General features: G+C 50.7%; 2 protein-coding genes across 2 annotated transcripts; one reads left to right on the forward strand and one right to left on the reverse strand.

Annotated features, from left to right (window-relative positions):
• Positions 1 to 668: 668 nt before the first annotated feature.
• Positions 669 to 9,250, reverse strand: BO79DRAFT_9986 (Beige/BEACH domain protein). The gene is made up of 8 exons (XM_025689824.1): positions 6,483 to 9,250; positions 6,068 to 6,429; positions 2,233 to 6,013; positions 2,025 to 2,179; positions 1,652 to 1,957; positions 1,380 to 1,592; positions 1,159 to 1,323; positions 669 to 1,097 (listed from the first exon to the last, which is right to left on the reverse strand). The coding sequence occupies exons 1-8, from the start codon at positions 8,971 to 8,973 to the stop codon at positions 1,068 to 1,070; spliced, it is 7,503 nt and encodes a 2,500-aa protein (XP_025540842.1). The 5' UTR covers positions 8,974 to 9,250; the 3' UTR covers positions 669 to 1,067.
• A 3,537-nt stretch (positions 9,251 to 12,787) lies between these two features.
• On the forward strand, positions 12,788 to 14,656 carry BO79DRAFT_193359 (S8 family peptidase). Its single transcript, XM_025680972.1, has 3 exons — positions 12,788 to 13,347; positions 13,417 to 14,352; positions 14,409 to 14,656. The coding sequence occupies exons 1-3, from the start codon at positions 12,979 to 12,981 to the stop codon at positions 14,595 to 14,597; spliced, it is 1,494 nt and encodes a 497-aa protein (XP_025540843.1). The 5' UTR covers positions 12,788 to 12,978; the 3' UTR covers positions 14,598 to 14,656.
• The last annotated feature ends 353 nt before the right edge of the window (positions 14,657 to 15,009 follow it).

Here is a 15,009-nt window from a genome sequence, read left to right on the forward strand (position 1 = left end):
CTTTCCTTACCAAAATGTTATGGTGGGGCAAAGCTGGGCAAGAAGGGCCGATGACGCTATGCCTTTCCTTTCCTTCCCTTCCCTTCCCTCCCTCCCTTCTGTTTTCTTTTTCGCCTCAACAATAATTACCGAGTATTATCATAGCATTACCCAGCAATATCTATCTATGGTACGGTACATCCTTTCCTTTCCCTCCCATCTCTTCCATTCACATCAATTCAATTTTCTTCCCTTTCCATTCGCAATATACATCCTCTCATTCTGATTGATCAACCAATAATCCATTTTATCCCCTTTCCTTACTACCTCTTTCTCTTTCCATCAGCTTCTCTTCTCATACATACATACATACATACATACACCACGGGCTGGTCGGCGCAGAGTGCTCCGGCAACCGACCAGCAATCCCCGGTCCACACTGCTCCTCTTTTCCCACTCCTTTTCCCTCACCGGAGCTTGTCCACACACACCCCTCCTTCCGTGGTGTTCCCTTTATTCCCTCTGGAGCACAGCAGTCCTTCCGGTGGAGATCCCCCTCCTCCCAGCCAGCATCATCGGCCTTGTCAGCGAACCGTGTTCAATACTAAGTTACGGAAATAGGGTCGCGTTTCGAATGCCATCTTCTCCTTATGGCTTGGCCTCTTCTTTCATCCCACCACCCTCCGGAGGCATTTGACTAAAGTAGGTAACGGTTCTAAAACAGTAGCTCGGTTCTCCCCCACGGTCAACTATTCTAGCTCCGCGGCCCATTTGCTACGACAACAATTACAATTGGAGTCGCTCGCACCTCTCCAGCGCGTTCTTTCCGTCTTCAGTATGAGACAGGCAGCATATTGACAAGAGAGATATGTTTACGGGATTGGAATACTCGGCGCATACAATATCGGTAGACACAAGAGCATCAAACATGCCCGGAGGTTTGGTGGGGCACCGACCTGGGAAAGAGACGAGGTCCATCCCACGATGACCTCCTTCTCCGTGGACTCGATCCGAGGCCCTCCGCGGAGTCCACTTTTTCCCCGGTGGTAGACAGATCACAGTAAAGTAGTTGACAACAATGGCCCTCCTCACCGGCGCTGGACACAGCTCCATTCGTACTAGATAACCCGTCAGCATACGCGATCTAACCCTTTACCCCAAAATGTTAGCCACACTTACCACTCGTCCCAGTTCATCGCCAGTATACACCACGTGTGGCTGGGCCATAATGCAACTAATTCCCGCCGAGATATTGGCTCCATTGTCGCGGTGACTGTCCACATGGTGCAGTTGCCGGATCAACTCCAACTCGAATCGTCCGTGATGGATGATCTTGCTCCAAATCTGTATTTTATTAGCATCAGCACCTCAGGTCCGTGGCAGTACAATAGGGCTCTTACGTTGACGACGCCTCTTCGGTGTCCAGTGAACAGCAGCTCGCGCTCCTGCCACTCATTGTTCACCCCTTCGTAGAAGACACATGTCATAATCGAGTCGTCCACTGAATCGCACAGGATCTGTTCCAGGAGCAGTGACCCGTTGAGCGTGTAGAGGCTGACTCGGTCGCGTCGACAAATCATGATCTCTCCCGTCACATCGTTGATCCGAGCACACTGTACCTGCATTAGTATACATGACGTGATAGTACGATATGGGAAAACAGCATGCTTACATCGACAGGCCCGCTGCCTGGCAGTTCCCGTACAAAACACTGCCGATTGAGATCCCAAAGCATAATCTGCCCGTCCGTGGATGCCGACAGAAGCGTACTGAATGACCGTGACACCGCAAGCGTAGTCACCGGGGAGCGGTGTCCAAATAGTGACCCCGTGGGCTGTAGATCAACCGACTTGATGGATGAGGTGAAGGTCCAGATCGACACCGTACAGTCGGCGCCGGCGGTTACCAACGTTCGAGAATCTGCGAAGATCGCACAGGACAGTTGGCCGATATGAAGATGCTCAAAGTGACCCAGTAGCTAGAGTCTTGTTAGCTGCTGTACTTCTGACAGGACATTCCAAAATCCAATGACTAGACTTTCGTACCCGTCGGCTATCCGCAGAGTAGAATCTAACACTGCCGTCAAAGAATCCCCACTCCATATACTTGTCGTAGCTAGGGGGGATGTTGAGTCGCAAGGCAGCGGCACACAGCAGACGGTCTTGTTTCATCGATAAGGTGGCCACTCGTTCGCCGATATCTATTCCCACATTAGTCAACATGGAATTATTCATATCATGGTTAGATTCTCACCAAGAATCGCAAGGGGCTGTTGTGTCAGCGATTCGGCAAGCCGATCCAGTCGGGGCGTTCGATGTCCGGGGTCTTCGCGTTGCAAGTGAGGCCGATTGAAAATTTGATGCGGTGTCTGCCCGAAGTTGTGAATGATACCGATCGTGGCAAGGCGTTCCACGGGGTCATCAATAGAGTCGATGTCCTTGGCACCTTGGTAGGACAGATGGTGAAAGACATTTACTGCCTCGACCGCGGCCTCTCCCTTTTGCTTGCTTCCAAATACCAAATCGATCCAATGGTGCAAGTTCTGGGTCACGTACGGACTCTCGAGCGCCTCCCGGTGTTTAGCAATGAAGATCATGGGATCGCCTTTGGCCCAGGGCGGTAATTCCACCGAGTCAATCACAGTCGTCATGTTCTGCAAGAGCCCGAAATCGTACTTATTCGAATTCACCAAAAACTCAGGGAGGTAAAAGAACTCGGGTATCAACTCCCGTACGTCCGACATATTGCCGCGTGACGCAGATTCCCACGCCTTTCCAACCGAGTAGAAGAGGCGGTCGGCATGATCAAACGTACCTCCCTGAAGGAGAAGGTAGGATTTGACAAAAGGCTGCAGTCGGATCAGGTATGAGCTCACGATCATCGCAGAAGAATAGTGCGTCCCGTAGTGGAAGGGAGGAGCGTCGTCATCACCCATCTCGGCGAAAGCCTTATACCGTTCTCTAAACTCCGCCTCTCGCTCTGGCGTTTGGCAGCCCATGGGCTTGGACAAGTCACGGAACGTTTTAGGATCGTTCAGATCCAGTTCGTCACTTGTATAGTCGGCAAGCACCCATGGGAACACGGGATACTGAGTCAGGTCGTTGAACGTCCTCCCAGCAAGTGTGTTGATCAGCATAAGGTAGTGGAAGTTGGAGATTTCACCCTTGACCCATTTGCGCGTAGCTGGATAGAGCGGAGAGTGGCCGAAAACGCTGGCAAATTTTGACCCGAGAGATTGCGGTGCGTCGTCTTGACTGCGAAGGGTTTCAAACCTCCAAACATCCTCCGGACGCGCGTGGCCAACACTGCCGGTCACTTGGGGAGCTTTCGTCGCGAGCTGACTGCATAGAATATCTCGGGCTCGCGACGAGATGAGTGTTAGCAAATAGCTACTCCCATCGGTGAAGAAGATCTCCAACGCCACATCACGGAAAAGGAAGCGCCTTTTGGAGATACTGATCAGATCAGACCATTTCCAACTTCTTGTTTCATGCTCCTGTGCTTTGCGCTCACTAGATTCTCGGCCGGCAATCATGCGAACGTAAGGGTCGCGTTCGTCTGACGGAGCTTGCCATACGTTTACGATCTCGCCATCAGATCTCTGGAAGAAGTTATCCAGAATGTAGATATGATCCTTTCCTTGAATCAGAAGCCCCTCGAATGCCTCCAACCCAATGATACGAGACATGTTGCACACACCCTCAACCTGATCGCCACGATGGAGACTCCGCATGACTTTGCGGTTCTTGTCCTCGTAGTCTTCAAGATCAGCCTTCGGGTCTTCAATCATTTCGAAGCTATCCTCGAGCATACTCCGGCTATCTGGCGAAATGCCTTGCGAAGCACCCTCTCCAGCCTCATTATTCGCGACCGTAGGGGTCAACCCAAGAGTACCAGCACTGGATGAAGGTCGAACGTCGGTGTCAATTTTGATCACGGGAGGCTCGGATGCCTTCCGTTTCGGCTGGTAATTTTGCCTCTCATCCGTCTCATCGGGTACTATGCGAAGGCGCATACGGCTCCGTCCTTCTGTTTGATCCAAGCGCCACTTTCGCTCCTTATCCTCGGCCAGGAGACCGCCGAACCGTCGTAGATCCAATGTAAGCTTTGAAAAGGTCGTCCACATGAAGACTGCATCATCTTGGTGGTCCTGGAGCGCCCTTTGGAACTTCAGAAACTCCGATCCTGATATGTTCGATGCCCAGTGGGGGAACGTTACGAGGTGCTTGCGTGTCACTTCGTCACCGAAGCTATCTATGTGCTTCCATTGCTTCAGCTTCTCCTGGCGTTTAGAAATTCGGTTACGCGACGAAGTCTCGATCTTGGAATTCTCTTCGTGAACGAAGTCTTCCCAATGCTTGGATATGACACCAAAGAATAAAGAGTGTAGGTCCTCTTCACGATCGTTAAACCACCGTAAGAAAGCCGCATCATCCATACCCATTAGAGCTTCAAATCCAGCAGACAACCGCTTTTGTAGGGTTATTGACGCTTGACTAAGTATGGTAGCCATGTCGGCAGGTTTCTGTACTAGCAGAATTCGGAAGAGCCCTGCTGCAGCCAGGCGCACATTCTCGTCTCCGTCGTCTAGCTTGATGTACAAGAGGTAACATAGCAGCTGCAGGTGATTTGATTGAGCGTCACCAGAAAGGAGAATCACCTGCCAGTAGGACAGGCGGCTCAGAAACGAAAGAGCTTCCGTGCCTTCGACTTCCGATAGCCGAAGCAAGACGACGCGGAAAACAGTCGACCGAATTGTGGACACAGCTTGACTGCAGAGCCTTATACTCTTGAGACAAGAGACATCGGGCCGTTGCAGATACTCGAGGATTGCCCCTGCGAATTCAAGAGTTGCAGCCGCCCCGTCAACAAACCAACCTTCGAACACAGCCTCCCCAAGGTGTGTCATGAATCGTCCCAAATTGGTGAGCACGCGTGGTTCTGCAAGTAGCTGGACTTTGGAAAAGATGACCTCTTGCACAGTCAAAAGGAAATTTTTCAACACCCACGAGTTGAAGTGTGCCCGGTGTTCGAGCAGTCCCGGTGGCGTTTTCAGGTAGAGACCAAGACCAGAAAAGTCCTTCCGCTCCAATAACTGCTCCGAGAAGACGGAAAGAGCCAAACTGAGTATGCTGATGACGAAGGGGTGTTCGGGATTCCCCACATCCTCGATCTTTCTCGGATGATACGCGTGAATAATGCGCGCGGATGATGGTAGAGAGGTTCCCCGATCAGATGAGACAAGCACAAAAGAGGAACCGCGGCCAAGTGCCCCAGCAGCATCATCGCGCGCTCCAGGTTGCTCCACGGTGGTTGTTCGCAGAGAAGCGGCTCCTCTCGAGCGCGGGCGGAGAACCAGATTCTGATCTCCAAAATCAAGACTAGCCGCACGAGGGTTTAATTCAGCATCCGTGCTCGTTGCGTCGCAGCCAACTACCACCGGAAACAGCACGTAGAACAGATGCTGAATGTACTCTGGCTGCGTGGTGAATTCGCGAAAACTTTGAGACTTCACATGCAGGGTAGCAAAGAAGTCAGTGACTGTATTGAAAAGCAATTGCTCTTCGGCCACCGTTGCTGCGGCCGTGTGAGAGAACATGGTTTGCTTGGTCGATTGACCACTAGAAACCAGATGCGCAAGGCCCTGTGCGTCGGACCGCGAGCTATCGTTAGTCAAGACTGTCTTCTTCAGGGCACTCTGCATCATCTCAGCGATGACTGGGAAAATTTCAGGGAATGTTATATGCAAGTGACCGCCGGATAGGAAGGCATCCGAAAGTCCATTTTGACTGAAGGGCCTGTCAACGATCATTTTACCGACGTCTAGGCCAAACAATATGGCAAAGCAGCTGGACCATACGGCCGGTATTTTCCACCATCTTCGCAGGCAATGCCGCATGATAATATAACCCCCTGTTTTCTCCGTGAACTTCTTGTCATAGTTGCCGCCATGAGTGACCAACAAACGAGCTATGATTTTTGTCGCCAGAATTACAATCTCCGGTTCGTCTTCACACAATAGATATAGAAGCCACTATAGTGAAGTCAGTAATCATTTCCTATTAGTGAGGGGAGAATTAGACCCGACCTTATTAGTCACAGCCTTGGCAAACTTCTTTATGGGGCCAAGATCATGTGCATTGCAGAGTAACGAACAATACATCCGAAGCATTTCCGTGGCAATCACAGTGCTCGACACGTACTTAGCTTTCGAGTCAGAAGTCGCTCGCTGCCGCATGCCTGCGTTGAATCTCATGCTCTTCTTCTTCTGTAGCTTACTTGACTCCTTTGGCTTATGGAGAGCGTAGGTGATAAAGAGAGATAATGATCGAAGCAAATCCGCCGACAAGCTGCTCTCCATGAGGGATCCAAAAGCGGCAGTGTATAGACGCAAGGCTTCGGGGGTACACTCCTCTACCTTGAGGGCCTCGAGTAACTTCTTGTTGACGCCTATTGATTATCAGCATAACCGGGTCGTAAGGAGATTGTTCCGGAAGACTCACGCATGCGAGCAAGTCGCTTTGCATTGAACCGGCGAAATTTACTTTCACTGGCAAATATACAAAACTGAGAGTAATACAACTCGAGGAGAGCTGCCTCACCAGCTCTCCATACTTCTAGGTCGACGAGTAGGACCCTGTACGCCAACGGATTTGTAATAATGGACCGGTTAGGCTGTTCGAAGTCGTACCCAACAAATTTCAACGTCAAGCGGAGAAGTGCCAGAGCTAATGCAGACCGTTCCTCGTAGCTGGCACAAACGCTCGGCGTCTTCGACGTTGTGGGAGCAGCTCCCGACGGCAAACCAAGCTTTTCGCGCAACAAAACCGCAAGGATTCCGTATCCATTATCCTTTTCCATTGCCTCGCTATTCCTCCAGTTGTCTTGCACTGCCTCGTACAGTGCCTCGACCGCTAGCAAGGTCGACTCCCCAGTGTCCGCTGCATGGAGCAAGCTCAGATGCACAGCCGCACACCCCCCAATACGCCAACCTGCATCATCCAGAGAGCGTGGCACCGCAACTACTGGGTCACCTGTCAAGACCCCAATGCCGTGTGCCTGAGTCAGTGCGTCATTGATAGCAGGTGTAGCTCCATTAACTACTATCGCATTCCCTCCGGACTTGGTTAGTTGATGTAGATTCTTAGCGGCTTGCTTTGATAAGCACTTGATCAGCCGGGACTCATCCACGGTATTACTGTCGTCGTCGTCTAGCACTGCAAGAGGCGAAACGTTCAACAATATGGAAGCCTCGCGGATAAGGTTACTTGCTTTCCGCCGGATAGCAACAACGATATCCGACTGCTCTTCTTTACCGGGGTGTAAATGTTCATTGCGCAAGTTCAGAGCCGCGGAAGCCTTGTATGTCTGGAAAGAGCCAAGGCAGTCTTGAAAGTTGCCATGATAGCGGGGCCCGAGGTTGTAGAAGACGGCAACCATGTCATCGCTATAAGCTTCCTCGAAAAGGATTGCACTGGCTAATGACCATCGAGACGTGGACACATCCTTCCCCAGCCTCATAGCCAGGTCCTGAGGGGTGCCAAAAAATGCTTGGACCCTAGCAGATCGGTTGGGAGCAATTGCAGCAGGCATACACGGATATTCTATCTTCAGCTGCTCGACAAACTCGCCATCTATGAACAAAGAGGCGCGGGAATACGACGGCGGTCTGGGCTTCTTGTGGACAACACAGATATGATACCATCGACCAGGTTCGAAAACGATGGATTTAAATCGGACACTGGGGCGCGACCCCCGTATCGAGGTCTGCAATATGAAGTTCCGGGTATCTTTCTCAAGATATGCAAGTAGGAAACATGTCTGGCTAGGGTCAAAAGCCCCAAATATTGTTGTATGTGTGTTTGAATCAAATTGGTCGAAGCGCGCCCATACTGAAAGTGTGTACCCAGAGGAAGTTGCGGGGGGGAACGAGCGCCCCAGAGTAGAAAACTCCAGGGAACAGTACCCATGCAGAGAGAGATCGAATTGTATGGATGCAGGTTCTTTAGAGGCCTTCAGAACATCTACCAGCAAGCGCGAGACCTTTGGGCAACTGTGGGCTTTTTGGTAGAGGAAAACTGCGTCCTCCAGATTGCTTATCCCCTGGGTACAAAGCAGCCGCGCGAGCTCCCGGTATAATAGCTTTTCCTGTTCCAGACGCTCATCGCTGACCAGAAGTGGAAGGATCCACGATAACACACCTGTAGCATGCATTATGGTGATGTTTCTCTGGGAATGCAGGGCAAGTTGACAGAGACATGCCGGTACAGCTAACCGAAGGAGACGGTGTTCTGACGACGAAGATGAAGTCCGGGACAACCATACTCGAATGAAAGGCCCCAAGATATCCGATACCTCGATGGTCTCTGACGTTCCTACGCATCGATCAACCTCCGCCTTGAGGTCACTGGGAAGTAGCACTGGAGCCGATCGAAATCTGGAGTCCAACGTTGTGAATATACTGGCAACGGTTTCCTGGCAAAGGATCGCTGCCAGAATCCCACCATAGAATTGTTCTATGTCTCCCTGCACGGAGTCCACCTTTTGGGCCAGGAATGCAAGAGCTTCCTCTAGAGCCGCACTCCCTCCTCCAGGTACCCGAGCCGCAAAGTATCTCTTATTCCCATAATGATCCTTTAACGCCTCTGCCAGAACCGCCAATGTATCCTTAAAAAGGGCCAGGAGATATTTTCTTTCTTCCTTCGCTAACCGATCCGGGGTATAGCATTCTGCGACTTTCTGAAGCAGATCCAGCAGCGTCTGAAAGCCATGTAGATGTCGAAAGTCCTCTTTCGCTTCGCGAGGATGGTCACTGTCGATAAAGGTATGACGAAGCCGGAGTAGGCATTCGGTTGCTGTCGCAGCTAGTGAGGGGTCGATGTCATGTTCACCGCAGATGACCTTGAGCTTCTCAACGACGGGAGTCAGTTCAACGGCGGGTTGATCGATCGACGATGAAGGGGACGGCGAGCGAAGGGAGGTGGGCTGGTTCATCGCGCCGCTGAGTCTTATCCCCGGCTACCTATCTGACGGCAAGCGACCATCAGACACCATGAACCTGCACTTGGCGTAATAATGGAGACGGTCTGCATTGGTAGTTGTGATGGTTGGGGAGCTTTAGCGGACGGAATCAATCCACGCACAGTTGTTCTGACATGAACCCGCCAAAGTGGGAGGAGAGGAGGAGGAGGAGGAGTAGGAGGGGAAGCAAGGATAGCGCACTCCAAAGGATCAGCAATTGTGTGTCGGCGAGGGTTTGAAGGAGCGAGAGTCCCAGTCAAGATCCACCATAAAGGCTAGGTAATTCCTAGAAGACGCACGGAGTCCTAAGCCGCACGTCGAGCTCTTTCCGGACTTGAGGGAAAAAAGAATGTTTCGAGTCCGATGAGATAGTGCTACGGCCAACGTCACTGGCGGCGGTGGTACCAAACCATCGTTAGCGGGGGGGGGAGGGTACGGGATTGTTTCGGGGGGTCAGTTTGTTCCGTCTGACTGAGTCGACGGGCGCGACTTTGCTTTTCCCGCCGAGTGCAATTGGACAGTGACGGAATGGCCCTTCTCAGGCTCTCAGCTCAGCTGTCCTGTCCTGGGCAAGTGGGCAGTGCTGCTCTACTAACTTTCTTGCTCTCTCTTCCCGACCGGAAGGCAGCGGCCGGTCGATTAGCCTGTCTTCGCTCTTCGGCTGGACCGGGCCATTGTCATGTCTTAGCCCCACAAGAATTGGTGCCAGGAGTGCTTAAGTAGAATTTGGCTTTTCTTATAGCTTTGAAGTTATTAGTAGTCCAATTGAACTGCTTTCTTTTAGAACAGGGCAATTGTACTCGACACCATGTATCTTCACTGTTTGTCGGGGTTCGATACTCTGCGACGAAATGTTAGCTCAACTGATACCCGCATTGTTTCATTATATATCCCCAACCTCTCACTTGGAAAAGTTCATTGAAGTATGAAGTAGTACTACTACCAGCGTTAGCTGTGATTTCACTGCCCAGGCTGATGTTCGGAACTGATACCTAGATACTAGTACTTACTAACTTAGTAGACAGGTACTAAGTACAGCTTACTACTAGGCTGAAACACTGACCTCTAAATTGTTATTCACCAATTTATAGCTGGCAGAGCAAATACTCATTCGGTTGCTCGCTCGAATAGATACTATAGATATATATCATTATATCAGCCTAGACACTTAGAGCCAGATAAGGGTTATTCACACAGGAGTACTAGTACTAGTGTAGTACTATATATGCCCACTACTAATAGTATCCTAGTAACGTAAAGAGGTCTAAGTGCGCGTACCCAGAGCTCTATATGTTACTGATACATCTGCACCACACCCTTCGAAGACAAGAATACCGCCCTAAACTATTGCAGCTGTCTAACTACATATATTGGGTAGTAAAGACGATTGCAATGACACTTCGAGAATCGACCGTCTCAATTTCTGTCCATCTACATAGTTTGATTTGACTGCCACGTGCTCATTCCGTATAGAGCGAGCAATTGAACATAAGGAAGGAACTTCGATCTTAGCAATCATGACACATCGGTTGTCAATCAACTCTACACCCACAGCTGTACGATGTCAGTTCTTGTATACCAGCAGAATTTGCGGCAAATACTGAGAACTGGGACAGAAGCTACAACAACTTCCCCCTAGCAACAGCATTAACCATAACCTACACTCAAGAGGACTAGATAGCAGGCTTCCAACCTCATTGTCCATCACTCGATCAAGCTAAACGTGGGCACAACTGATCTACGACCAGATTGAGTTTCAGCCAATCTGCTTCAGTCTGAAACTATGGTTGTTCTTGTGGCAATATGACGCACATAAGCAACAAAAGCAATAATCACATTAAGAACAACGGAAAAAACAAGGCGGCTTGAAAGCTTCCTGACGATATTGTGCGGTTGGAAGAGCCTACACGAAAGAACTTGACCACTCTTTGTCTCATATCAAGAACGGTCAAAGGATATTCAATCACATCCAACCTGACCGCTGAACTGCGAGCTCGCCAGATGCATGAGACAACGCCACTCTGATAACCTTGGGATCAACACAATGCCTACGGAGTACACCGAGATCGCTCTTGCAGTCGGATACATCCATTGACTGCCCTTCTTCCTCGGCGTGAAAACTTAAGCCGTGGAGTCAAATGCCGCGCGGTGTTTCTTGTGGCGCAAATGCCGACTCTTCATATGAACAAGAATGATCCGAGATTTTCCATGGTTATTGACTTTTTCCAGGACCGAAGAATGCTGTTGTTCTCGAAATGAGACCTGAAGCAATGCCACTTGAACCTTCACATGTATGACAAAGACTACAAACCCGCAGTAAGCCCAAGACTTCCACCGGAGAGGCCGATATCGCAGGTCCAAGGTCTACTTACCTACCAAGCTGGGCAATGTGTCTTCCAAGTCACGTCTATATCCAACATCCACTACAAGGAAAAGAAGTCAGACCGAAGTGAGTAAGCCACTGAACGTCGTAAGCCTGACACCGCCTGTTGATATAGAGTTGATGATCGGCGTTTAACCCAGACATTTCTTCACATCTACAGACAAAGTGGCGTGTAGAAGTTCCATAAAATTAGGTAGTTTAACCGGGTCTTCTCCATCACTCCCATGGAGTGCTTCTAAGCCAACCTCGGTAAGCGTCAGGCGACAAAGACGATCATCGGATGAAGGAGCATGATTGGCCCGATGGCTGCCTTGATAAGAGGGCGCCTTATCTAACGGAGCTCTGACCTTGAAAGGAGCCGTAATGTATTTGGGCGGGCGGTAATATCTGGTATCAGTTACCGTCCCTAGGCCTTACCTAACCACCTACGCAACCGATCTTTCCTGGTTCAGGAGGAGTCAGCCGAGCAAACCCATGGTTGGCTTGAGCACGCGACTCGGCGTTGCCTGGGGACCGACCACGCTGCTGCTCAGTGGCAGGTTTAACATACCAGGTACCTGCAGTACAGTCAGTCAGACATCGAAAAGGGGAGCTCCTATACATGTATGCAGGGTCATTTGATTCGCGAAAAAAAAAAAAAAAAAAAGAGAGCTATCCCATGCTAGTTGCGGAGGATGCGGGAAGCTCTTCTCCCGTGTTCAAAGACCGGGTTGCCATGACATGCGGTAAGTAGCATGGCTAGTTACATGAAGAGAGATGCTTAGGGACCTATAGCTACGCACTCCCTCCATTGGGAAACGCCCTACTCCTTTGACTAACGAACTAGTCAGTTAGTTTGCTAGGTACATTGAGTCACCGCCACGATCTTGCTTTATAAGGAACATTTTACAACTGCCATACCGCAGGAAATGCAGGCTGCGCCCTAGTCGCCTCATTATTTTGGAGCAGGATCCGGTCCCTTATCGTCTGCGGGTACCTTGTAGTCTCCTGCTTACGTAGTGACATAGAAAACTGTATTCGTTTTTCGTAGGTAGTAGTATTGCCCGCATACTACTGTGAAGTAGTGGTAGCAAAATGGTTCTCGGGTCTCAGGTACTCAACTTCCGGGAACACGCTACAATCTGTCAGTCCAACAGGGAGGGGAAGATGGGGGGCAAACTGCCAAGGGGGAAAGAGAGAGAGACCCGAATATGGGTACATGGCGCCAACATGGATCCATTCACACAGCTTTCCTTGTCGGTGGACTGTCGAGTCTACCCCAGGTCCCAGTTTCTCCGACCGCGCTAATCGGGGACGATCGACAACCAGTGATTCTGCTGTGTCATCCGGGCGTATGGCGTAAATTACCGTATGCCGGTTGCATCATCACCTGCTGCCCTTGCCTCTTGCTGAATACCGTCCGCCATCCATCTGTCCTCCTCTCCTCTCTTCATCTCCAACCTCCCCTTCTTCTCTCCCTCTCCCTCTCTCCTCCATCTTTATCTTGCCTATTTCCATCTTTCTCATCTCTCACTTCCTTTCAATCTCTTGGACACTCCCTACTCACCCTCCTTTTTCACCGGGCTGCTGTGGGTTCCATTCTAAAGCTATCCATCATGAAGGGCATCCTCGGCCTTTCCCTCCTCCCGTTGCTGACGGCTGCGTCGCCCGTCTTCGTTGACTCCATCCATAATGAAGCTGCCCCCATCTTGTCTGCCACCAACGCGAAGGAGGTTCCCGACTCCTACATCGTCGTTTTCAAGAAGCACGTCACTTCCGAGCTGGCTTCGGCTCACCACAGCTGGGTGCAGGACATCCATGACTCTCAGAGCGAGCGAACTGAGCTGAAGAAGCGGTCGCTCTTCGGCCTCGGTGACGAAGCCTACCTGGGTCTCAAGAACACCTTTGACATTGCTGGTTCTCTGATCGGTTACTCTGGTCACTTCCACGAAGATGTCATCGAGCAAGTCCGCAGACACCCCGATGTGAGTTACACCCCTATCTAAGCATACTTCGTTATCTCTTAGATAAGCTGCTAACCTCGGTCAATGTAGGTCGACTACATCGAGCGGGACTCCGAAGTTCACACTATGGAAGGGGCCACCGAAAAGAACGCCCCCTGGGGTCTGGCTCGTATCTCTCACCGTGATAGCCTGACCTTCGGCAACTTCAACAAGTACCTCTATGCCTCCGAGGGTGGTGAGGGTGTTGACGCCTACACCATTGACACTGGTATCAACGTTGACCACGTTGACTTCGAGGGCCGTGCCACTTGGGGCAAGACAATCCCTACCAATGACGAGGATCTCGATGGCAATGGTCACGGAACTCACTGCTCCGGAACCATGGCTGGTAAGAAGTATGGTGTTGCCAAGAAGGCCAACCTCTATGCCGTCAAGGTCCTCCGGTCGAGCGGCTCTGGTACCATGTCCGACGTCGTTTCTGGTGTTGAGTATGCCGTCCAGGCTCACATTAAGAAGGCCAAGGATGCCAAGAATGGCAAGGTCAAGGGATTCAAGGGCAGCGTTGCCAACATGAGTCTCGGTGGTGGCAAGTCCAAGACCCTCGAGGATGCTGTTAACGCTGGTGTTGAGGCTGGTCTTCACTTCGCCGTTGCTGCGGGTAATGACAACGCTGATGCTTGCAACTACTCCCCTGCTGCTGCTGAGAAGGCCATCACCGTCGGTGCCTCGACTCTTTCTGATGAGCGTGCGTACTTCTCCAACTACGGAGAGTGCACTGACATCTTCGCTCCTGGTCTCAACATCCTGTCCACCTGGATTGGCAGCAACTACGCCACCAACATCATCTCTGGCACTTCCATGGCCTCTCCTCACATTGCTGGCCTGCTTGCCTACTTTGTCTCCCTCCAGCCCTCCTCGGACTCTGCCTTCGCTGTCGAGGAGCTTACTCCTGCTAAGCTGAAGAAGGACATCATCGCTATTGCCACCGAGGGCGCTCTTACTGACATTCCCTCCAACACCCCCAACGTAAGTCATGTCGCTATTGATAATTACAAGCGAAACGAGCTAACTCAATATTTCAGCTCCTTGCCTGGAACGGTGGTGGTTCCGAGAACTACACCGACATTGTTGGCAGCGGTGGCTACAAGGTCTCCTCTGCCAAGAACCGCATCGAGGACCGCATTGAGGGTCTGGTTCACAAGGCCGAAGAGCTGCTCACCGAGGAGCTTGGTGCCATCTACAGCGAGATTCAGGATGCCGTTGTCGCATAGATCAGAACTCGTGCTTTCCAGACGTAGATCGGAAGACTTTGGTTTTTTTTTTTTGAGGTATGGGATGGTTGATCGGACATTTTGGCGCTGGTCTCTTTTTATTGTGTTTGGTCTCGAAGACGCCGATGCATTGACTGTATCGGCTGTATCACTCCGCCCCTGCTTATCTGTTTGGTTCATTTTTATGGTAGTATACATGTCCGCAAAGAAGGTTTTGTTACCTCACTTAGAATGTTCTGGCTCTATAACAGACTGACAATCTCACTGGGTTATCTAAGAGATCTGCACACCGCTTTAGTAGAAGAGAAAGGTGAGGGAGTAGACATCAGTCTAACCCCCATTACGGCATGTCGTAATGTATGAAATTACTTGCGGTATGTGGATATAGTCATCTACAACGGAGCTCATCCCT

Source organism: Aspergillus costaricaensis (genome assembly GCF_003184835.1).
Source record: "Aspergillus costaricaensis CBS 115574 unplaced genomic scaffold BO79scaffold_12, whole genome shotgun sequence".
Classification (NCBI taxonomy): Eukaryota; Fungi; Ascomycota; class Eurotiomycetes; order Eurotiales; family Aspergillaceae; genus Aspergillus; species Aspergillus costaricensis.

What these genes read in the sequence shown, in the direction of transcription:
- BO79DRAFT_9986 (XM_025689824.1), bottom strand. Translation starts at nt 8,973, where the DNA reads ATGAACCAGCCCACCTCCCTTCGCTCGCCGTCCCCTTCATCGTCGATC. An exon ending in AAAGCGACTTGCTCGCATGC is followed by an intron (nt 6,430 to 6,482) that starts GTGAGTCTTCCG and finishes GATAATCAATAG; the next exon opens with GCGTCAACAAGAAGTTACTC. An exon ending in ACCGAAGAGGCGTCGTCAAC is followed by an intron (nt 1,324 to 1,379) that starts GTAAGAGCCCTA and finishes AATAAAATACAG; the next exon opens with ATTTGGAGCAAGATCATCCA.
- BO79DRAFT_193359 (XM_025680972.1), top strand. Translation starts at nt 12,979, where the DNA reads ATGAAGGGCATCCTCGGCCTTTCCCTCCTCCCGTTGCTGACGGCTGCG. An exon ending in AAGTCCGCAGACACCCCGAT is followed by an intron (nt 13,348 to 13,416) that starts GTGAGTTACACC and finishes CGGTCAATGTAG; the next exon opens with GTCGACTACATCGAGCGGGA. An exon ending in TTCCCTCCAACACCCCCAAC is followed by an intron (nt 14,353 to 14,408) that starts GTAAGTCATGTC and finishes TCAATATTTCAG; the next exon opens with CTCCTTGCCTGGAACGGTGG.